General features: G+C 47.9%; 1 protein-coding gene across 1 annotated transcript in view; it reads left to right on the top strand.

The window, feature by feature from the left end:
* Window positions 1-21,105, top strand: part of ntng2a (netrin g2a) — a 921,301-nt gene extending 900,196 nt beyond the window's left edge. The window contains exons 9-10 of the mRNA XM_056278075.1: window positions 20,781-20,870; window positions 20,951-21,105. Coding sequence (XP_056134050.1) covers window positions 20,781-20,870; window positions 20,951-21,105 — 245 coding nt within the window. The remainder of the gene's footprint in view (window positions 1-20,780; window positions 20,871-20,950) is intronic.
* Window positions 21,106-23,806: the final 2,701 nt, after the last annotated feature.

Consider the following 23,806-nt stretch of genomic DNA (forward strand, 5'->3'; position numbering starts at 1 on the left):
GTGTAGTTGAGATCTTCCTCTAGTACCCCCTGTTTTGAATGGAGTGTAGGTGAGAACGTCCTCTAGTACCCCCTGTTCTGAATGGAGTGTGTCGGTGAGAACGTCCTCTAGTACCCCCTGTTCTGAATGGAGTGTGGGAGAGAACTTCTTCTAATACCCCCTGTTCTGAATGGAGTGTGTCGGTGAGAACTTCCTCTAGTACCCCCTGTTCTGAATGGAGTGTGTAGGTGAGAAGTTCCTCTAATACCCCCTGTTTTGAATGGAGTGATTAGGTGAGAACTTCCTCTAATACCCCCTGTTTTGAATGGAGTGTGTAGGTGAGAACTTCCTCTAGTACCCCCTGTTCTGAATGGAGTGTAGTTGAGAACTTCCTCTTGTACCCCCTGTTCTGAATGGAGTGTAGGTGAGAAATTCATCTAGTACCCCCTGTTTTGAATGGAGTTTAGCAGAGAATTTCCTCTAGTACCCCCTGTTCTGAATAGAGTGTAGGAGAGAACTTCCTCTAATACCCCCTGTTCTGAATCGAGTGGCATGAGGGTCTGATTCACCTCTTCTCCTCTAATACCCCCTGTTCTGAATGGAGTGTGTAGGTGAGAACGTCCTGTAGTACCCCCTGTTCTGAATGGAGTGTGTCGGTGAGAACGTCCTCTAGTACCTCCTGTTCTGAATGGAGTGTGTAGGAGAGAACTTCCTCTAGTACCCCCTGTTCTGAATGGAGTGTGTAGGTGAGAACTTCCTCTAGTACCCCCTGTTCTGAATGGAGTGTAGGAGAGAACTTCCTCTAATACCCCCTGTTTTGAATGGAGTGATTAGGTGAGAACGTCCTCTAGTACCCCCTGTTCTGAATGGAGTGTAGTTGAGTATTTCCTCTAGTACCCCCTGTTTTGAATGGCGTGTAGGTGAGAACTTCCTCTAGTTTCCCCTGTTCTGAATGGAGTGTAGGAGAGAACTTCCTCTAGTACCCCCTGTTCTGAATAGAGTGTGTCGGTGAGAACGTCCTCTAGTACCCCCTGTTCTGAATGGAGTGTAGGAGAGAACTTCTTCTAGTACCCCCTGTTCTGAATGGCGTGTGTCGGTGAGAACTTCCTCTAGTACCCCCTGTTCTGAATGGAGTGTGTAGGTGAGAACTTCCTCTAGTACCCCCTGTTCTGAATGGAGTGTGTCAGTGAGAACTTCCTCTAATACCCCCTGTTTTGAATGGAGTGTAATTGAGAAATTCCTCTAGTACCCCCTGTTTTGAATGGAGTGTAGGAGAGAACTTCCTCTAGTACCCCCTGTTCAGAATTGAGTGTAGGAGAGAACTTCCTCTAATACCCCGTGTTCTGAATCGAGTGGCATGAGGGTCTGATTCACCTCTTTTCCTCTAATACCCCCTGTTCTGAATGGAGTGTGTAGGTGAGAACGTCCTGTAGTACCCCCTGTTCTGAATGGAGTGTGTAGGTGAGAACTTCCTCTAGTACCCCCTGTTCTGAATGGAGTGTAGGTGAGAAATTCATCTATTACCCCCTGTTTTGAATGGAGTTTAGCAGAGAACTTCCTCTAGTACCCCCTGTTCTGAATAGAGTGTAGGAGAGAACTTCCTCTAATACCCCCTGTTCTGAATCGAGTGGCATGAGGGTCTGATTCACCTCTTCTCCTCTAATACCCCCTGTTCTGAATGGAGTGTGTAGGTGAGAACGTCCTGTAGTACCCCCTGTTCTGAATGGAGTGTGTCGGTGAGAACGTCCTCTAGTACCTCCTGTTCTGAATGGAGTGTGTAGGAGAGAACTTCCTCTAGTACCCCCTGTTCTGAATGGAGTGTGTAGGTGAGAACTTCCTCTAGTACCCCCTGTTCTGAATGGAGTGTAGGAGAGAACTTCCTCTAATACCCCCTGTTTTGAATGGAGTGATTAGGTGAGAACGTCCTCTAGTACCCCCTGTTCTGAATGGAGTGTAGTTTAGTATTTCCTCTAGTACCCCCTGTTTTGAATGGCGTGTAGGTGAGAACTTCCTCTAGTTTCCCCTGTTCTGAATGGAGTGTAGGAGAGAACTTCCTCTAGTACCCCCTGTTCTGAATGGAGTGTGTCGGTGAGAACGTCCTCTAGTACCCCCTGTTCTGAATGGAGTGTAGGAGAGAACTTCTTCTAGTACCCCCTGTTCTGAATGGCGTGTGTCGGTGAGAACTTCCTCTAGTACCCCCTGTTCTGAATGGAGTGTGTAGGTGAGAACTTCCTCTAGTACCCCCTGTTCTGAATGGAGTGTGTCAGTGAGAACTTCCTCTAATACCCCCTGTTTTGAATGGAGTGTAGGTGAGAAATTCCTCTAGTACCCCCTGTTTTGAATGGAGTGTAGGAGAGAACTTCCTCTAGTACCCCCTGTTCAGAATTGAGTGTAGGAGAGAACTTCCTCTAATACCCCGTGTTCTGAATCGAGTGGCATGAGGGTCTGATTCACCTCTTTTCCTCTAATACCCCCTGTTCTGAATGGAGTGTGTAGGTGAGAACGTCCTATAGTACCCCCTGTTCTGAATGGAGTGTGTAGGTGAGAACTTCCTCTAGTACCCCCTGTTCTGAATGGAGTGTGTCTGTGAGAACTTCCTCTAGTACCCCCTGTTCTGAATGGAGTGTGTCGGTGAGAACTTCCTCTAGTACCCCCTGTTCTGAATGGAGTGTAGTTGAAAACTTCCTATAGTACCCCCTGTTCTGAATGGAGTGTAGGTGAGAACTTCCTCTAGTACCCCCTGTTCTGAATGGAGTGTGTAGGTGAGAACTTCCTCTAGTACCTCCTGTTCTGAATGGAGTGTGTAGGAGAGAACTTCCTCTAGTACCCCCTGTTCTGAATGGAGTGTGTAGGTGAGAACTTCCTCTAGTACCTCCTGTTCTGAATGGAGTGTAGGTGAGAACTTCCTCTAGTACCCCCTGTTCTGAATGGAGTTTGTCGGTGAGAACGTCCTCTAGTACCTCCTGTTCTGAATGGAGTGTGTAGGAGAGAACTTCCTCTAGTACCCCCTGTTCTGAATGGAGTGTGTAGGTGAGAACTTCCTCTAGTACCCTCTGTTCTGAATGGAGTGTAGGAGAGAACTTCCTCTAATACCCCCTGTTTTGAATGGAGTGATTAGGTGAGAACGTCCTCCTGTACCCCCTGTTCTGAATGGAGTGTAGTTGAGAATTTCCTCTACTACCCCCTGTTTTGAATGGCGTGTATGTGAGAACTTCCTCTAGTTTCCCCTGTTCTGAATGGAGTGTAGGAGAGAACTTCCTCTAGTACCCCCTGTTCTGAATGGAGTGTGTCGGTGAGAACGTCCTCTAGTACCCCCTGTTCTGAATGGAGTGTAGGAGAGAACTTCTTCTAGTACCCCCTGTTCTGAATGGCGTGTGTCGGTGAGAACTTCCTCTAGTACCCCCTGTTCTGAATGGAGTTTGTAGGTGAGAACTTCCTCTAGTACCCCCTGTTCTGAATGGAGTGTGTCAGTGAGAACTTCCTCTAATACCCCCTGTTTTGAATGGAGTGTGTAGGTGAGAACTTCCTCTAGTACCCCCTTTTCTGAATGGAGTGTAGTTGAGAACTTCCTCTTGTACCCCCTGTTCTGAATGGAGTGTAGGTGAGAAATTCATCTAGTACCCCCTGTTTTGAATGGAGTTTAGGAGAGAACTTCCTCTAGTACCCCCTGTTCTGAATAGAGTGTAGGAGAGAACTTCCTCTAATACCCCCTGTTCTGAAACGAGTGGCATGAGGGTCTGATACACCTCTTCTCCTCTAATACCCCCTGTTCTGAATGGAGTGTGTAGGTGAGAACGTCCTGTAGTACCCCCTGTTCTGAATGGAGTGTGTAGGTGAGAACTTCCTCTAATACCCCCTGTTCTGAATGGAGTGTGTCGGTGAGAACTTCCTCTAGTACCCCCTGTTCTGAATGGAGTGTGTCGGTGAGAACTTCCTCTAGTACCCCCTGTTCTGAATGGAGTGTAGTTGAAAACTTCCTCTAGTACCCCCTGTTCTGAATGGAGTGTAGGTGAGAACTTCCTCTAGTACCCCCTGCTCTGAATGGAGTGTGTCGGTGAGAACTTCCTCTAGTACCCCCTGTTCTGAATGGAGTGTAGTTGAGAATTTCCTCTAGTACCCCTGTTTTGAATGGAGTGTAGGTGAGAACTTCCTCTAGTACCCCCTGTTCTGAATGAAGTGTGTCGGTGAGAACGTCCTCTAGTACCTCCTGTTCTGAATGGAGTGTGTCGGTGAGAACTTCCTCTAGTACCCGCTGTTCTGAATGGAGTGTGTCGGTGAGAACGTCCTCTAGTACCCCCTGTTCTGAATGGAGTGTAGTTGAGATCTTCCTCTAGTACCCCCTGTTTTGAATGGAGTGTAGGTGAGAACGTCCTCTAGTATCCCCTGTTCTGAATGGAGTGTGTCGGTGAGAACTTCCTCTAGTACCCCCTGTTCTGAATGGAGTGTGTCGGTGAGAACGTCCTCTAGTACCCCCTGTTCTGAATGGAGTGTAGGAGAGAACTTCTTCTAATACCCCCTGTTCTGAATGGAGTGTGTCGGTGAGAACTTCCTCTAGTACCCCCTGTTCTGAATGGAGTGTGTAGGTGAGAAGTTCCTCTAGTACCCCCTGTTCTGAATGGAGTGTGTCAGTGAGAACTTCCTCTAATACCCCCTGTTTTGAATGGAGTGTGTAGGTGAGAACTTCCTCTAAAACCCCCTGTTTTGAATGTAGTGATTAGGTGAGAACTTCCTCTAATACCCCCTGTTTTGAATGGAGTGTGTAGGTGAGAACTTCCTCTAGTACCCCCTGTTCTGAATGGAGTGTAGTTGAGAACTTCCTCTTGTACCCCCTGTTCTGAATGTAGTGTAGGTGAGAAATTCATCTAGTACCCCCTGTTTTGAATGGAGTTTAGCAGAGAACTTCCTCTAGTACCCCCTGTTCTGAATAGAGTGTAGGAGAGAACTTCCTCTAATACCCCCTGTTCTGAATCGAGTGGCATGAGGGTCTGATTCACCTCTTCTCCTCTAATACCCCCTGTTCTGAATGGAGTGTGTAGGTGAGAACGTCCTGTAGTACCCCCTGTTCTGAATGGAGTGTGTAGGTGAGAACTTCCTCTAATACCCCCTGTTCTGAATGGAGTGTGTCGGTGAGAACTTCCTCTAGTACCCCCTGTTCTGAATGGAGTGTGTCGGTGAGAACTTCCTCTAGTACCCCCTGTTCTGAATGGAGTGTAGTTGAAAACTTCCTCTAGTACCCCCTGTTCTGAATGGAGTGTAGGTGAGAACTTCCTCTAGTACCCCCTGCTCTGAATGGAGTGTGTCGGTGAGAACTTCCTCTAGTACCCCCTGTTCTGAATGGAGTGTAGTTGAGAATTTCCTCTAGTACCCCTGTTTTGAATGGAGTGTAGGTGAGAACTTCCTCTAGTACCCCCTGCTCTGAATGGAGTGTGTCGGTGAGAACTTCCTCTAGTACCCCCTGTTCTGAATGAAGTGTGTCGGTGAGAACGTCCTCTAGTACCTCCTGTTCTGAATGTAGTGTGTCGGTGAGAACTTCCTCTAGTACCCCCTGTTCTGAATGGAGTGTGTCGGTGAGAACGTCCTCTAGTACCCCCTGTTCTGAATGGAGTGTAGTTGAGATCTTCCTCTAGTACCCCCTGTTTTGAATGGAGTGTAGGTGAGAACGTCCTCTAGTACCCCCTGTTCTGAATGGAGTGTAGGTGAGAAATTCATCTAGTACCCCCTTGTTTTGAATGGAGTTTAGCAGACAACTTCCTCTAATACCCCCTGTTCTGAATCGAGTGGCATGAGGGTCTGATTCACCTCTTCTCCTCTAATACCCCCTGTTCTGAATGGAGTGTGTAGGTGAGAACGTCCTGTAGTACCCCCTGTTCTGAATGGAGTGTGTCGGTGAGAACGTCCTCTAGTACCTCCTGTTCTGAATGGAGTGTGTAGGAGAGAACTTCCTCTAGTACCCCCTGTTCTGAATGGAGTGTGTCGGTGAGAACTTCCTCTAGTACCCCCTGTTCTGAATGGAGTGTGTCGGTGAGAACTTCCTCTAGTACCCCCTGTTCTGAATGGAGTGTGTCGGTGAGAACGTCCTCTAGTACCCCCTGTTCTGAATGGAGTGTAGGAGAGAACTTCTTCTAATACCCCCTGTTCTGAATGGAGTGTGTCGGTGAGAACTTCCTCTAGTACCCCCTGTTCTGAATGGAGTGTGTAGGTGAGAAGTTCCTCTAGTACCCCCTGTTCTGAATGGAGTGTGTCAGTGAGAACTTCCTCTAATACCCCCTGTTTTGAATGGAGTGTGTAGGTGAGAACTTCCTCTAAAACCCCCTGTTTTGAATGTAGTGATTAGGTGAGAACTTCCTCTAATACCCCCTGTTTTGAATGGAGTGTGTAGGTGAGAACTTCCTCTAGTACCCCCTGTTCTGAATGGAGTGTAGTTGAGAACTTCCTCTTGTACCCCCTGTTCTGAATGTAGTGTAGGTGAGAAATTCATCTAGTACCCCCTGTTTTGAATGGAGTTTAGCAGAGAACTTCCTCTAGTACCCCCTGTTCTGAATAGAGTGTAGGAGAGAACTTCCTCTAATACCCCCTGTTCTGAATCGAGTGGCATGAGGGTCTGATTCACCTCTTCTCCTCTAATACCCCCTGTTCTGAATGGAGTGTGTAGGTGAGAACGTCCTGTAGTACCCCCTGTTCTGAATGGAGTGTGTAGGTGAGAACTTCCTCTAATACCCCCTGTTCTGAATGGAGTGTGTCGGTGAGAACTTCCTCTAGTACCCCCTGTTCTGAATGGAGTGTGTCGGTGAGAACTTCCTCTAGTACCCCCTGTTCTGAATGGAGTGTAGTTGAAAACTTCCTCTAGTACCCCCTGTTCTGAATGGAGTGTAGGTGAGAACTTCCTCTAGTACCCCCTGCTCTGAATGGAGTGTGTCGGTGAGAACTTCCTCTAGTACCCCCTGTTCTGAATGGAGTGTAGTTGAGAATTTCCTCTAGTACCCCTGTTTTGAATGGAGTGTAGGTGAGAACTTCCTCTAGTACCCCCTGCTCTGAATGGAGTGTGTCGGTGAGAACTTCCTCTAGTACCCCCTGTTCTGAATGAAGTGTGTCGGTGAGAACGTCCTCTAGTACCTCCTGTTCTGAATGTAGTGTGTCGGTGAGAACTTCCTCTAGTACCCCCTGTTCTGAATGGAGTGTGTCGGTGAGAACGTCCTCTAGTACCCCCTGTTCTGAATGGAGTGTAGTTGAGATCTTCCTCTAGTACCCCCTGTTTTGAATGGAGTGTAGGTGAGAACGTCCTCTAGTACCCCCTGTTCTGAATGGAGTGTAGGTGAGAAATTCATCTAGTACCCCCTGTTTTGAATGGAGTTTAGCAGACAACTTCCTCTAATACCCCCTGTTCTGAATCGAGTGGCATGAGGGTCTGATTCACCTCTTCTCCTCTAATACCCCCTGTTCTGAATGGAGTGTGTAGGTGAGAACGTCCTGTAGTACCCCCTGTTCTGAATGGAGTGTGTCGGTGAGAACGTCCTCTAGTACCTCCTGTTCTGAATGGAGTGTGTAGGAGAGAACTTCCTCTAGTACCCCCTGTTCTGAATGGAGTGTGTAGGTGAGAACTTCCTCTAGTACCCCCTGTTCTGAATGGAGTGTAGGAGAGAACTTCCTCTAATACCCCCTGTTTTGAATGGAGTGATTAGGTGAGAACGTCCTCTAGTACCCCCTGTTCTGAATGGAGTGTAGTTGAGTATTTCCTCTAGTACCCCCTGTTTTGAATGGTGTGTAGGTGAGAACTTCCTCTAGTTTCCCCTGTTCTGAATGGAGTGTAGGAGAGAACTTCCTCTAGTACCCCCTGTTCTGAATGGAGTGTGTCGGTGAGAACGTCCTCTAGTACCCCCTGTTCTGAATGGAGTGTAGGAGAGAACTTCTTCTAGTACCCCCTGTTCTGAATGGCGTGTGTCGGTGAGAACTTCCTCTAGTACCCCTGTTCTGAATGGAGTGTGTAGGTGAGAACTTCCTCTAGTACCCCCTGTTCTGAATGGAGTGTGTCAGTGAGATCTTCCTCTAATACCCCCTGTTTTGAATGGAGTGTGTCGGTGAGAACGTCCTCTAGTACCCCCTGTTCTGAATGGAGTGTAGGAGAGAACTTCTTCTAATACCCCCTGTTCTGAATGGAGTGTAGTTGAGTATTTCCTCTAGTACCCCCTGTTTTGAATGGCGTGTAGGTGAGAACTTCCTCTAGTACCCCCTGTTCTGAATGGAGTGTGTCGGTGAGAACGTCCTCTAGTACCCCCTGTTCTGAATGGAGTGTAGGAGAGAACTTCCTCTAATACCCCCTGTTTTGAATGGAGTGTGTAGGTGAGAACTTCCTCTAATACCCCCTGTTTTGAATGGAGTGATTAGGTGAGAACTTCCTCTAATACCCCCTGTTTTGAATGGAGTGTGTAGGTGAGAACTTCCTCTAGTACCCCCTGTTCTGAATGGAGTGTAGTTGAGAACTTCCTCTTGTACCCCCTGTTCTGAATGTAGTGTAGGTGAGAAATTCATCTAGTACCCCCTGTTTTGAATGGAGTTTAGCAGAGAACTTCCTCTAGTACCCCCTGTTCTGAATAGAGTGTAGGAGAGAACTTCCTCTAATACCCCCTGTTCTGAATCGAGTGGCATGAGGGTCTGATTCACCTCTTCTCCTCTAATACCCCCTGTTCTGAATGGAGTGTGTAGGTGAGAACGTCCTGTAGTACCCCCTGTTCTGAATGGAGTGTGTAGGTGAGAACTTCCTCTAATACCCCCTGTTCTGAATGGAGTGTGTCGGTGAGAACTTCCTCTAGTACCCCCTGTTCTGAATGGAGTGTGTCGGTGAGAACTTCCTCTAGTACCCCCTGTTCTGAATGGAGTGTAGTTGAAAACTTCCTCTAGTACCCCCTGTTCTGAATGGAGTGTAGGTGAGAACTTCCTCTAGTACCCCCTGCTCTGAATGGAGTGTGTCGGTGAGAACTTCCTCTAGTACCCCCTGTTCTGAATGGAGTGTAGTTGAGAATTTCCTCTAGTACCCCTGTTTTGAATGGAGTGTAGGTGAGAACTTCCTCTAGTACCCCCTGCTCTGAATGGAGTGTGTCGGTGAGAACTTCCTCTAGTACCCCCTGTTCTGAATGGAGTGTAGGTGAGAAATTCATCTAGTACCCCCTGTTTTGAATGGAGTTTAGCAGACAACTTCCTCTAATACCCCCTGTTCTGAATCGAGTGGCATGAGGGTCTGATTCACCTCTTCTCCTCTAATACCCCCTGTTCTGAATGGAGTGTGTAGGTGAGAACGTCCTGTAGTACACCCTGTTCTGAATGGAGTGTGTCGGTGAGAACGTCCTCTAGTACCTCCTGTTCTGAATGGAGTGTGTAGGAGAGAACTTCCTCTAGTACCCCCTGTTCTGAATGGAGTGTGTAGGTGAGAACTTCCTCTAGTACCCCCTGTTCTGAATGGAGTGTAGGAGAGAACTTCCTCTAATACCCCCTGTTTTGAATGGAGTGATTAGGTGAGAACGTCCTCTAGTACCCCCTGTTCTGAATGGAGTGTAGTTGAGTATTTCCTCTAGTACCCCCTGTTTTGAATGGTGTGTAGGTGAGAACTTCCTCTAGTTTCCCCTGTTCTGAATGGAGTGTAGGAGAGAACTTCCTCTAGTACCCCCTGTTCTGAATGGAGTGTGTCGGTGAGAACGTCCTCTAGTACCCCCTGTTCTGAATGGAGTGTAGGAGAGAACTTCTTCTAGTACCCCCTGTTCTGAATGGCGTGTGTCGGTGAGAACTTCCTCTAGTACCCCTGTTCTGAATGGAGTGTGTAGGTGAGAACTTCCTCTAGTACCCCCTGTTCTGAATGGAGTGTGTCAGTGAGAACTTCCTCTAATACCCCCTGTTTTGAATGGAGTGTGTCGGTGAGAACGTCCTCTAGTACCCCCTGTTCTGAATGGAGTGTAGGAGAGAACTTCTTCTAATACCCCCTGTTCTGAATGGAGTGTAGTTGAGTATTTCCTCTAGTACCCCCTGTTTTGAATGGCGTGTAGGTGAGAACTTCCTCTAGTACCCCCTGTTCTGAATGGAGTGTGTCGGTGAGAACGTCCTCTAGTACCCCCTGTTCTGAATGGAGTGTAGGAGAGAACTTCCTCTAATACCCCCTGTTTTGAATGGAGTGTGTAGGTGAGAACTTCCTCTAATACCCCCTGTTTTGAATGGAGTGATTAGGTGAGAACTTCCTCTAATACCCCCTGTTTTGAATGGAGTGTGTAGGTGAGAACTTCCTCTAGTACCCCCTGTTCTGAATGGAGTGTAGTTGAGAACTTCCTCTTGTACCCCCTGTTCTGAATGGAGTGTAGGTGAGAAATTCATCTAGTACCCCCTGTTTTGAATGGAGTTTAGCAGAGAACTTCCTCTAGTACCCCCTGTTCTGAATAGAGTGTAGGAGAGAACTTCCTCTAATACCCCCTGTTCTGAATCGAGTGGCATGAGGGTCTGATTCACCTCTTCTCCTCTAATACCCCCTGTTCTGAATGGAGTGTGTAGGTGAGAACGTCCTGTAGTACCCCCTGTTCTGAATGGAGTGTGTAGGTGAGAACTTCCTCTAATACCCCCTGTTCTGAATGGAGTGTGTCGGTGAGAACTTCCTCTAGTACCCCCTGTTCTGAATGGAGTGTGTCGGTGAGAACTTCCTCTAGTACCCCCTGTTCTGAATGGAGTGTAGTTGAAAACTTCCTCTAGTACCACCTGTTCTGAATGGAGTGTAGGTGAGAACTTCCTCTAGTACCCCCTGCTCTGAATGGAGTGTGTCGGTGAGAATTTCCTCTAGTACCCCTGTTTTGAATGGAGTGTAGGTGAGAACTTACTCTAGTACCCCCTGCTCTGAATGGAGTGTGTCGGTGAGAACTTCCTCTAGTACCCCCTGTTCTGAATGAAGTGTGTCGGTGAGAACGTCCTCTAGTACCTCCTGTTCTGAATGGAGTGTGTCGGTGAGAACTTCCTCTAGTACCCGCTGTTCTGAATGGAGTGTGTCGGTGAGAACGTCCTCTAGTACCCCCTGTTCTGAATGGAGTGTAGTTGAGATCTTCCTCTAGTACCCCCTGTTTTGAATGGAGTGTAGGTGAGAACGTCCTCTAGTACCCCCTGTTCTGAATGGAGTGTGTCGGTGAGAACGTCCTCTAGTACCCCCTGTTCTGAATGGAGTGTGGGAGAGAACTTCTTCTAATACCCCCTGTTCTGAATGGAGTGTGTCGGTGAGAACTTCCTCTAGTACCCCCTGTTCTGAATGGAGTGTGTAGGTGAGAAGTTCCTCTAATACCCCCTGTTTTGAATGGAGTGATTAGGTGAGAACTTCCTCTAATACCCCCTGTTTTGAATGGAGTGTGTAGGTGAGAACTTCCTCTAGTACCCCCTGTTCTGAATGGAGTGTAGTTGAGAACTTCCTCTTGTACCCCCTGTTCTGAATGGAGTGTAGGTGAGAAATTCATCTAGTACCCCCTGTTTTGAATGGAGTTTAGCAGAGAATTTCCTCTAGTACCCCCTGTTCTGAATAGAGTGTAGGAGAGAACTTCCTCTAATACCCCCTGTTCTGAATCGAGTGGCATGAGGGTCTGATTCACCTCTTCTCCTCTAATACCCCCTGTTCTGAATGGAGTGTGTAGGTGAGAACGTCCTGTAGTACCCCCTGTTCTGAATGGAGTGTGTCGGTGAGAACGTCCTCTAGTACCTCCTGTTCTGAATGGAGTGTGTAGGAGAGAACTTCCTCTAGTACCCCCTGTTCTGAATGGAGTGTGTAGGTGAGAAGTTCCTCTAGTACCCCCTGTTCTGAATGGAGTGTAGGAGAGAACTTCCTCTAATACCCCCTGTTTTGAATGGAGTGATTAGGTGAGAACGTCCTCTAGTACCCCCTGTTCTGAATGGAGTGTAGTTGAGTATTTCCTCTAGTACCCCCTGTTTTGAATGGCGTGTAGGTGAGAACTTCCTCTAGTTTCCCCTGTTCTGAATGGAGTGTAGGAGAGAACTTCCTCTAGTACCCCCTGTTCTGAATAGAGTGTGTCGGTGAGAACGTCCTCTAGTACCCCCTGTTCTGAATGGAGTGTAGGAGAGAACTTCTTCTAGTACCCCCTGTTCTGAATGGCGTGTGTCGGTGAGAACTTCCTCTAGTACCCCCTGTTCTGAATGGAGTGTGTAGGTGAGAACTTCCTCTAGTACCCCCTGTTCTGAATGGAGTGTGTCAGTGAGAACTTCCTCTAATACCCCCTGTTTTGAATGGAGTGTAATTGAGAAATTCCTCTAGTACCCCCTGTTTTGAATGGAGTGTAGGAGAGAACTTCCTCTAGTACCCCCTGTTCAGAATTGAGTGTAGGAGAGAACTTCCTCTAATACCCCGTGTTCTGAATCGAGTGGCATGAGGGTCTGATTCACCTCTTTTCCTCTAATACCCCCTGTTCTGAATGGAGTGTGTAGGTGAGAACGTCCTGTAGTACCCCCTGTTCTGAATGGAGTGTGTAGGTGAGAACTTCCTCTAGTACCCCCTGTTCTGAATGGAGTGTAGGTGAGAAATTCATCTATTACCCCCTGTTTTGAATGGAGTTTAGCAGAGAACTTCCTCTAGTACCCCCTGTTCTGAATAGAGTGTAGGAGAGAACTTCCTCTAATACCCCCTGTTCTGAATCGAGTGGCATGAGGGTCTGATTCACCTCTTCTCCTCTAATACCCCCTGTTCTGAATGGAGTGTGTAGGTGAGAACGTCCTGTAGTACCCCCTGTTCTGAATGGAGTGTGTCGGTGAGAACGTCCTCTAGTACCTCCTGTTCTGAATGGAGTGTGTAGGAGAGAACTTCCTCTAGTACCCCCTGTTCTGAATGGAGTGTGTAGGTGAGAACTTCCTCTAGTACCCCCTGTTCTGAATGGAGTGTAGGAGAGAACTTCCTCTAATACCCCCTGTTTTGAATGGAGTGATTAGGTGAGAACGTCCTCTAGTACCCCCTGTTCTGAATGGAGTGTAGTTTAGTATTTCCTCTAGTACCCCCTGTTTTGAATGGCGTGTAGGTGAGAACTTCCTCTAGTTTCCCCTGTTCTGAATGGAGTGTAGGAGAGAACTTCCTCTAGTACCCCCTGTTCTGAATGGAGTGTGTCGGTGAGAACGTCCTCTAGTACCCCCTGTTCTGAATGGAGTGTAGGAGAGAACTTCTTCTAGTACCCCCTGTTCTGAATGGCGTGTGTCGGTGAGAACTTCCTCTAGTACCCCCTGTTCTGAATGGAGTGTGTAGGTGAGAACTTCCTCTAGTACCCCCTGTTCTGAATGGAGTGTGTCAGTGAGAACTTCCTCTAATACCCCCTGTTTTGAATGGAGTGTAGGTGAGAAATTCCTCTAGTACCCCCTGTTTTGAATGGAGTGTAGGAGAGAACTTCCTCTAGTACCCCCTGTTCAGAATTGAGTGTAGGAGAGAACTTCCTCTAATACCCCGTGTTCTGAATCGAGTGGCATGAGGGTCTGATTCACCTCTTTTCCTCTAATACCCCCTGTTCTGAATGGAGTGTGTAGGTGAGAACGTCCTATAGTACCCCCTGTTCTGAATGGAGTGTGTAGGTGAGAACTTCCTCTAGTACCCCCTGTTCTGAATGGAGTGTGTCTGTGAGAACTTCCTCTAGTACCCCCTGTTCTGAATGGAGTGTGTCGGTGAGAACTTCCTCTAGTACCCCCTGTTCTGAATGGAGTGTAGTTGAAAACTTCCTATAGTACCCCCTGTTCTGAATGGAGTGTAGGTGAGAACTTCCTCTAGTACCCCCTGTTCTGAATGGAGTGTGTAGGTGAGAACTTCCTCTAGTACCTCCTGTTCTGAATGGAGTGTGTAGGAGAGAACTTCCTCTAGTACCCCCTGTTCTGAATGGAGTGTGTAGGTGAGAACTTCCTCTAGTACCTCCTGTTCTGAATGGAGTGTAGGTGAGAACTTCCTCTAGTACCCCCTGTTCTGAATGGAGTGTGTCGGTGAGAACGTCCTCTAGTACCTCCTGTTCTGAATGGAGTGTGTAGGAGAGAACTTCCTCTAGTACCCCCTGTTCTGAATGGAGTGTGTAGGTGAGAACTTCCTCTAGTACCCTCTGTTCTGAATGGAGTGTAGGAGAGAACTTCCTCTAATACCCCCTGTTTTGAATGGAGTGATTAGGTGAGAACGTCCTCCTGTACCCCCTGTTCTGAATGGAGTGTAGTTGAGAATTTCCTCTACTACCCCCTGTTTTGAATGGCGTGTATGTGAGAACTTCCTCTAGTTTCCCCTGTTCTGAATGGAGTGTAGGAGAGAACTTCCTCTAGTACCTCCTGTTCTGAATGGAGTGTGTCGGTGAGAACGTCCTCTAGTACCCCCTGTTCTGAATGGAGTGTAGGAGAGAACTTCTTCTAGTACCCCCTGTTCTGAATGGCGTGTGTCGGTGAGAACTTCCTCTAGTACCCCCTGTTCTGAATGGAGTGTGTAGGTGAGAACTTCCTCTAGTACCCCCTGTTCTGAATGGAGTGTGTCAGTGAGAACTTCCTCTAATACCCCCTGTTTTGAATGGAGTGTGTAGGTGAAAACTTCCTCTAGTACCCCCTGTTCTGTATGGAGTGTAGTTGAGAACTTCCTCTTGTACCCCCTGTTCTGAATCGAGTGTAGGTGAGAAATTCATCTAGTACCCCCTGTTTTGAATGGAGTTTAGGAGAGAACTTCCTCTAGTACCCCCTGTTCTGAATAGAGTGTAGGAGAGAACTTCCTCTAATACCCCCTGTTCTGAAACGAGTGGCATGAGGGTCTGATTCAGCTCTTCTCCTCTAATACCCCCTGTTCTGAATGGAGTGTGTAGGTGAGAACGTCCTGTAGTACCCCCTGTTCTGAATGGAGTGTGTAGGTGAGAACTTCCTCTAATACCCCCTGTTCTGAATGGAGTGTGTCGGTGAGAACTTCCTCTAGTACCCCCTGTTCTGAATGGAGTGTGTCGGTGAGAACTTCCTCTAGTACCCCCTGTTCTGAATGGAGTGTAGTTGAAAACTTCCTCTAGTACCCCCTGTTCTGAATGGAGTGTAGGTGAGAACTTCCTCTAGTACCCCCTGCTCTGAATGGAGTGTGTCGGTGAGAACTTCCTCTAGTACCCCCTGTTCTGAATGGAGTGTAGTTGAGAATTTCCTCTAGTACCCCTGTTTTGAATGGAGTGTAGGTGAGAACTTCCTCTAGTACCCCATGCTCTGAATGGAGTGTGTCGGTGAGAACTTCCTCTAGTACCCCCTGTTCTGAATGAAGTGTGTCGGTGAGAACGTCCTCTAGTACCTCCTGTTCTGAATGGAGTGTGTCGGTGAGAACTTCCTCTAGTACCCGCTGTTCTGAATGGAGTGTGTCGGTGAGAACGTCCTCTAGTACCCCCTGTTCTGAATGGAGTGTAGTTGAGATCTTCCTCTAGTACCCCCTGTTTTGAATGGAGTGTAGGTGAGAACGTCCTCTAGTATCCCCTGTTCTGAATGGAGTGTGTCGGTGAGAACTTCCTCTAGTACCCCCTGTTCTGAATGGAGTGTGTCGGTGAGAACGTCCTCTAGTACCCCCTGTTCTGAATGGAGTGTAGGAGAGAACTTCTTCTAATACCCCCTGTTCTGAATGGAGTGTGTCGGTGAGAACTTCCTCTAGTACCCCCTGTTCTGAATGGAGTGTGTAGGTGAGAAGTTCCTCTAGTACCCCCTGTTCTGAATGGAGTGTGTCGGTGAGAACGTCCTCTAGTACCTCCTGTTCTGAATGGAGTGTGTAGGAGAGAACTTCCTCTAGTACCCCCTGTTCTGAATGGAGTGTGTAGGTGAGAACTTCCTGTAGTACCCTCTGTTCTGAATGGAGTGTAGGAGAGAACTTCCTCTAATACCCCCTGTTTTGAATGGAGTGATTAGGTGAGAACGTCCTCCTGTACCCCCTGTTCTGAATGGAGTGTAGTTGAGAATTTCCTCTACTACCCCCTGTTTTGAATGGCGTGTATGTGAGAACTTCCTCTAGTTTCCCCTGTTCTGAATGGAGTGTAGGAGAGAACTTCCTCTAGTACCCCCTGTTCTGAATGGAGTGTGTCGGTGAGAACGTCCTCTAGTACCCCCTGTTCTGAATGGAGTGTAGGAGAGAACTTCTTCTAGTACCCCCTGTTCTGAATGGCGTGTGTCGGTGAGAACTTCCTCTAGTACCCCCTGTTCTGAATGGAGTGTGTAGGTGAGAACTTCCTCTAGTACCCCCTGTTCTGAATGGAGTGTGTCAGTGAGAACTTCCTCTAATACCCCCTGTTTTGAATGGAGTGTGTAGGTGAGAACTTCCTCTAGTACCCCCTGTTCTGAATGGAGTGTAGTTGAGAACTTCATCTTGTACCCCCTGTTCTGAATGGAGTGTAGGTGAGAAATTCATCTAGTACCCCCTGTTTTGAATGGAGTTTAGGAGAGAACTTCCTCTAGTACCCCCTGTTCTGAATAGAGTGTAGGAGAGAACTTCCTCTAATACCCCCTGTTCTGAAACGAGTGGCATGAGGGTCTGATTCACCTCTTCTCCTCTAATACCCCCTGTTCTGAATGGAGTGTGTAGGTGAGAACGTCCTGTAGTACCCCCTGTTCTGAATGGAGTGTGTAGGTGAGAACTTCCTCTAATACCCCCTGTTCTGAATGGAGTGTGTCGGTGAGAACTTCCTCTAGTACCCCCTGTTCTGAATGGAGTGTGTCGGTGAGAACTTCCTCTAGTACCCCCTGTTCTGAATGGAGTGTAGTTGAAAACTTCCTCTAGTACCCCCTGTTCTGAATGGAGTGTAGGTGAGAACTTCCTCTAGTACCCCCTGCTCTGAATGGAGTGTGTCGGTGAGAACTTCCTCTAGTACCCCCTGTTCTGAATGGAGTGTAGTTGAGAATTTCCTCTAGTACCCCTGTTTTGAATGGAGTGTGTCGGTGAGAACTTCCTCTAGTACCCCCTGTTCTGAATGAAGTGTGTCGGTGAGAACGTCCTCTAGTACCTCCTGTTCTGAATGGAGTGTGTCGGTGAGAACTTCCTCTAGTACCCGCTGTTCTGAATGGAGTGTGTCGGTGAGAACGTCCTCTAGTACCCCCTGTTCTGAATGGAGTGTAGTTGAGATCTTCCTCTAGTACCCCCTGTTTTGAATGGAGTGTAGGTGAGAACGTCCTCTAGTATCCCCTGTTCTGAATGGAGTGTGTCGGTGAGAACTTCCTCTAGTACCCCCTGTTCTGAATGGAGTGTGTCGGTGAGAACGTCCTCTAGTACCCCCTGTTCTGAATGGAGTGTAGGAGAGAACTTCTTCTAATACCCCCTGTTCTGAATGGAGTGTGTCGGTGAGAACTTCCTCTAGTACCCCCTGTTCTGAATGGAGTGTGTAGGTGAGAAGTTCCTCTAGTACCCCCTGTTCTGAATGGAGTGTGTCAGTGAGAACTTCCTCTAATACCCCCTGTTTTGAATGGAGTGTGTAGGTGAGAACTTCCTCTAATACCCCCTGTTTTGAATGGAGTGATTAGGTGAGAACTTCCTCTAATACCCCCTGTTTTGAATGGAGTGTGTAGGTGAGAACTTCCTCTAGTACCCCCTGTTCTGAATGGAGTGTAGTTGAGAACGTCCTCTTGTACCCCCTGTTCTGAATGGAGTGTAGGTGAGAACTTCCTCTAGTACCCCCTGTTTTGAATGGAGTTTAGCAGAGAACTTCCTCTAGTTCCCCTTGTTCTGAATAGAGTGTAGGAGAGAACTTCCTCTAATACCCCCTGTTCTGAATCGAGTGGCATGAGGGTCTGATTCACCTCTTCTCCTCTAATACCCCCTGTTCTGAATGGAGTGTGTAGGTGAGAACGTCCTGTAGTACCCCCTGTTCTGAATGGAGTGTGTAGGTGAGAACTTCCTCTAATACCCCCTGTTCTGAATGGAGTGTGTCGGTGAGAACTTCCTCTAGTACCCCCTGTTCTGAATGGAGTGTGTCGGTGAGAACTTCCTCTAGTACCCCCTGTTCTGAATGGAGTGTAGTTGAAAACTTCCTCTAGTACCCCCTGTTCTGAATGGAGTGTAGGTGAGAACTTCCTCTAGTACCCCCTGCTCTGAATGGAGTGTGTCGGTGAGAACTTCCTCTAGTACCCCCTGTTCTGAATGGAGTGTAGTTGAGAATTTCCTCTAGTACCCCTGTTTTGAATGGAGTGTAGGTGAGAACTTCCTCTAGTACCCCCTGCTCTGAATGGAGTGTGTCGGTGAGAACTTCCTCTAGTACCCCCTGTTCTGAATGAAGTGTGTCGGTGAGAACGTCCTCTAGTACCTCCTGTTCTGAATGGAGTGTGTCGGTGAGAACTTCCTCTATTACCCGCTGTTCTGAATGGAGTGTGTCGGTGAGAACGTCCTCTAGTACCCCCTGTTCTGAATGGAGTGTAGTTGAGATCTTCCTCTAGTACCCCCTGTTTTGAATGGAGTGTAGGTGAGAACGTCCTCTAGCACCCCCTGTTCTGAATGGAGTGTGTCGGTGAGAACGTCCTCTAGTACCCCCTGTTCTGAATGGAGTGTAGGAGAGAACTTCTTCTAATACCCCCTGTTCTGAATGGAGTGTGTCGGTGAGAACTTCCTCTAGTACCCCCTGTTCTGAATGGAGTGTGTAGGTGAGAAGTTCCTCTAGTACCCCCTGTTCTGAATGGAGTGTGTCAGTGAGAACTTCCTCTAATACCCCCTGTTTTGAATGGAGTGTGTAGGTGAGAACTTCCTCTAATACCCCCTGTTTTGAATGGAGTGATTAGGTGAGAACTTCCTCTGATACCCCCTGTTTTGAATGGAGTGTGTAGGTGAGAACTTCCTCTAGTACCCCCTGTTCTGAATGGAGTGTAGTTGAGAACTTCCTCTTGTACCCCCTGTTCTGAATGGAGTGTAGGTGAGAAATTCATCTAGTACCCCCTGTTTTGAATGGAGTTTAGCAGAGAACTTCCTCTAGTACCCCCTGTTCTGAATAGAGTGTAGGAGAGAACTTCCTCTAATACCCCCTGTTCTGAATCGAGTGGCATGAGGGTCTGATTCACCTCTTCTCCTCTAATACCCCCTGTTCTGAATGGAGTGTGTAGGTGAGAACGTCCTGTAGTACCCCCTGTTCTGAATGGAGTGTGTAGGTGAGAACTTCCTCTAATACCCCCTGTTCTGAATGGAGTGTGTCGGTGAGAACTTCCTCTAGTACCCCCTGTTCTGAATGGAGTGTGTCGGTGAGAACTTCCTCTAGTACCCCCTGTTCTGAATGGAGTGTAGTTGAAAACTTCCTCTAGTACCCCCTGTTCTGAATGGAGTGTGTAGGTGAGAACTTCCTCTAGTACCCCCTGTTCTGAATGGAGTGTGGCGGTGAGAACTTCCTCTAGTACCCCCTGTTCTGAATGGAGTGTGTCGGTGAGAACTTCCTCTAGTACCCCCTGTTCTGAATGGAGTGTAGTTGAAAACTTCCTCTAGTACCCCCTGTTCTGAATGGAGTGTAGGTGAGAACTTCCTCTAGTACCCCCTGCTCTGAATGGAGTGTGTCGGTGAGAACTTCCTCTAGTACCCCCTGTTCTGAATGGAGTGTAGTTGAGAATTTACTCTAGTACCCCTGTTTTGAACGGAGTGTAGGTGAGAACTTCCTCTAGTACCCCCTGCTCTGAATGGAGTGTGTCGGTGAGAACTTCCTCTAGTACCCCCTGTTCTGAATGAAGTGTGACGGTGAGAACGTCCTCTAGTACCTCCTGTTCTGAATGGAGTGTGTCGGTGAGAACTTCCTCTAGTACCCCCTGTTCTGAATGGAGTGTGTCGGTGAGAACGTCCTCTAGTACCCCCTGTTCTGAATGGAGTGTAGTTGAGATCTTCCTCTAGTACCCCCTGTTTTGAATGGAGTGTAGGTGAGAACGTCCTCTAGTACCCACTGTTCTGAATGGAGTGTGTCGGTGAGAACTTCCTCTAGTACCCCCTGTTCTGAATGGAGTGTGTCGGTGAGAACGACCTCTAGTACCCCCTGTTCTGAATGGAGTGTAGGAGAGAACTTCTTCTAATACCCCCTGTTCTGAATGGAGTGTGTCGGTGAGAACTTCCTCTAGTACCCCCTGTTCTGAATGGAGTGTGTAGGTGAGAACTTCCTCTAGTACCCCCTGTTCTGAATGGAGTGTCAGTGAGAACTTCCTCTAATACCCCCTGTTTTGAATGGAGTGTGTAGGTGAGAACTTCCTCTAATACCCCCTGTTCTGAATGGAGTGTGTCGGTGAGAACTTCCTCTAGTACCCCCTGTTCTGAATGGAGTGTGTAGGTGAGAACTTCCTCTAATACCCCCTGTTCTGAATCGAGTGGCATGAGGGTCTGATTCACCTCTTCTCCTCTAATACGCCCTGTTCTGAATGAAGTGTGTAGGTGAGAACTTCCTCTAGTACCCCCTGTTTTGAATGGAGTGTAGGAGAGAACTTCCTCTAATACCCCCTGTTCTGAATGGAGTGTGTAGGTGAGAACGTCCTGTAGTACCCCCTGTTCTGAATGGATTGTGTAGGTGAGAACTTCCTCTAGTTCCCCCTGTTCTGAATGGAGTGAGGAGAGAACGTCCTCTAATACCCCCTGTTCTGAATGGGGTGTGTAGGTGAGAACTTCCTCTAGTACCCCCTGTTCTGAATGGAGTGTGTAGGTGAGAACTTCCTCTAGTTCCCCCTGTTCTGAATGGAGGAGCAGGAGGCTCTGATTCACCTCTTCCCCTCTAATACCCCCTTGTTCTGAATGGAGTGTGTTGGTGAAAATGTTCTCTAATACCCCCTGTTCTGAGTGGAGGGGCAGGTGGCTCTAACTCACCTCCTCTCCTCTCTCTCCTGTTCTGTAGCAAATCTGTGCAATGAGGAACAGCTACGGTGTCAGAATGGAGGGACATGTATGAACTTCCAGCGCTGTGTCTGTCCAGAGCGCTTCACAGGTAAACCATCTGACACTCTGATGAGGTCAGAGGTCAAGTGGATTGGGCCATGTCTCTGATCATGTGATGTGCTTCACCAGGTCCACTCTGTGAACAGAGGATTTGTCTCAGGGAGAAAGACTGCGCCTCCAACAGCAAAGACTCCAACTCTGCCATGTCTCTCTGCCCTTTCCTTCTCACCTTGACCCTTCACCTCTGTACACTGCCCTGTCTGAGGGTACCACCTCTTTGGTAACTCCGCCCCTTTCTTTCACCCTATCCACCCACCCGATGGCGTCAGACACATGGATGATGTGGTGCCGATTACAAGTCAAAGTGCAGGACTCTCCTGATGTGACTGGAAGAAGGAGAGGAGTAACAGGAGGAGATGTCCAGACCATCTGTCTAATGGACTGACTGACTGACTGACTGTTTGACTTTATGTCTGTCTGATTTCAGATTTGGTGGGCCAAATATTTCTGGGCTGAAAAGGATGTGATGTCATGTGGTCACTTCATGGTTGGAGCAGAGAATCTCTGCAGTACAAACTGATTCAAGATCCATAAACGGGGTCACAGGCTTGATTCTGACAATAATCACGGACCACAGACCTAACACATAGTTTACACATTCACGTACACACAACCACCTGCCTGAGGAAATGGAGTCACCGCAGCCTACCAGGCTGCAGCCACATTACTATGCCAGACACTCGAGCTGTGGGCGACTGCTAGTAGAGGTCTTAAAGGTGCAGTGTGTAACTGTCCTGCATTAACGAAGGTTTATGTCCTCCATGTGGATGAGGTAGTCAGGCTCCATAATGCCAGCAGTTATCTTTCTCGTGGCTGGAGATACACTCCAGTCTCCGTATAGCACTGTTCAAATGAGTTGACCAGGTAGGACGGACACTGCTGCAGCTTAGGTAAACACACATGTTGGAGAAAAACTCCAGCAGGAAAGGAAATGTAAACATCATGCTGATGTGACCATGACAACCGATATGACTGTACAACACTGTTGCCATGTAGTGTGATGTAGTTTGTAACACACCAGACTGTCTGTGCTAGCTTTGGATCCAGCATCCATTTTTACAAGGGAGGGAGTGGTTTACTGCTAGCTGCTACACCTTGTCTGTGGTCCCAGAAAATCGGTGTCAAAAAATTTGTGTCTCTCAGCCTCCTAGATGAACAATATCACAACAATCTTCTACTGGAGCGTTGACTGTCCAACAAATCACCACATCACCACCACCTTTCAGCCTCCTAAATGAACTACATCACAACAATCTTCTACTGGAGCATTGACTGTCCAACAAATCACCACATCACCACCACCTTTCAGCCTCCCACATGAACTACATCACAACAATCTTCTACTGGAGCGTTGACTGTCCAACAAATCACCTCATCACCACCACCTTTCAGCCTCCTACATGAACTATATCACAACAATCTTCTACTGGAGCGTTGACTGTCCAACAAATCACCACATCACCACCACCTTTCAAATGGAGAATATCATGCACAGTGTGAAGGCCTGTCGTGGTCTCCTTTTTTCAGCTGCTCCCGTTAGGGGGCGCCACAGTTGATCATCTGTCTCCATCTCGTCCTGTCCTCTGCATCTTCCTCTGTCACACCAACCACCTGCATGTCCTCCATCAACACATCCATAAACCTCCTCTTTGGCCTTCCTCTTCTCCTCTTCCCTGGCAGCTCCATATTCAGCATCCTTCTCCCAGTATACCCAGCATCTCTCCTCCACACATGTCCACACCATCTCCATCTTGTCTCTCCCCTAATATACTCGTTCCTAATCCTGTCCTTCTTCATCACTCCCATTGAAAATCTTATCATCTTCATCTCTGCCACCTCCACCTCCACCTCCTGTCTTTTCATCAGTGCCACTGTCTCCAAACCATACAACATAGCTGGTCTCACTACCATCTTGTAAAGCTTCCCTTTAACTCTTGCTGGTACCCTTCTGTCACACATCACTCCTGACACTCTTCTCCACCCACTCCACCCTGCCTGCCTGCACTCTCTTCTTCACCTCTCTCCTGCACTCCCCGTTACTTTGGACAGTTGACCCAAAATATTTAAATTCATTTGCCTTCGTCACCTCCACTCCTTGCATCCTGACCATTCCACTGAGCCAGCCAGAGTTTTGATTGATTTTAAATTTCATGAATTAATGAAGGGTCCGCGGTGGTGTAGCGGTCTAAACATCGGCTTTGTCTCGATGCAGTTGCCCACTGGGGACTGGGGTTCGCGCCTCGGTCTCGTCAGATCCGACTATGGCCGGACTCGATGAAGCAGCAATAATTGGCAACGCTGTCTCCGGGAGGGGGGCGGAGTCGGCTTGTGTTCGTCACATGAACGCGTCTCTGTGTGTGTGGGGGGGAAAAAGCAGTGGTTCGGCCTGGAGTCGCCTTGTCACGAAAGTGGCGAGGCGTCTCCTTCAAGACTGCCGGCCGGAGAGATGCAGTTGGCGAACGCATGCAGTACGAGGGTGGGTGTTTGAACTCGAATAGGGAGCAATTGGCCACTAAATTGGGAGAAAAAGGGAAAAATCAGAAATATTTTTTTAAATGAATAGCAAGGTCGTGTTTCTAAATTGGTGGTGTTATGATGACGTCATTTTTTCAGTGATGAATGATGAATTAATTTTTGTGATGTTTTCAGATAATGTTGTGTCTGTCTGTTTCCATGAATCCTTGTTTCAGAGCTGCTGTACATGTGTGATATTGTATTAATTTTTTTTATAAAAGTCAAAAAAGTCACCATACCACTGTCCTCCCTCTCTTTCACGCATAGGTATTCCTTCTTGCTCCTACTGACTTTCATTCCTCTTCTCTCCAGTGCATACCCCCACCTCTCCAGGCTCTCCTCCACCTGCACCCTACTCTCGCTACAAATCACAATGTCATCCACGAACATCATCGTCCATGGAGACTCCTG

The sequence above is a fragment of the Lampris incognitus genome, chromosome 1, assembly GCF_029633865.1.
Source record: "Lampris incognitus isolate fLamInc1 chromosome 1, fLamInc1.hap2, whole genome shotgun sequence".
Lineage (NCBI taxonomy): Eukaryota > Metazoa > Chordata > Actinopteri > Lampriformes > Lampridae > Lampris > Lampris incognitus.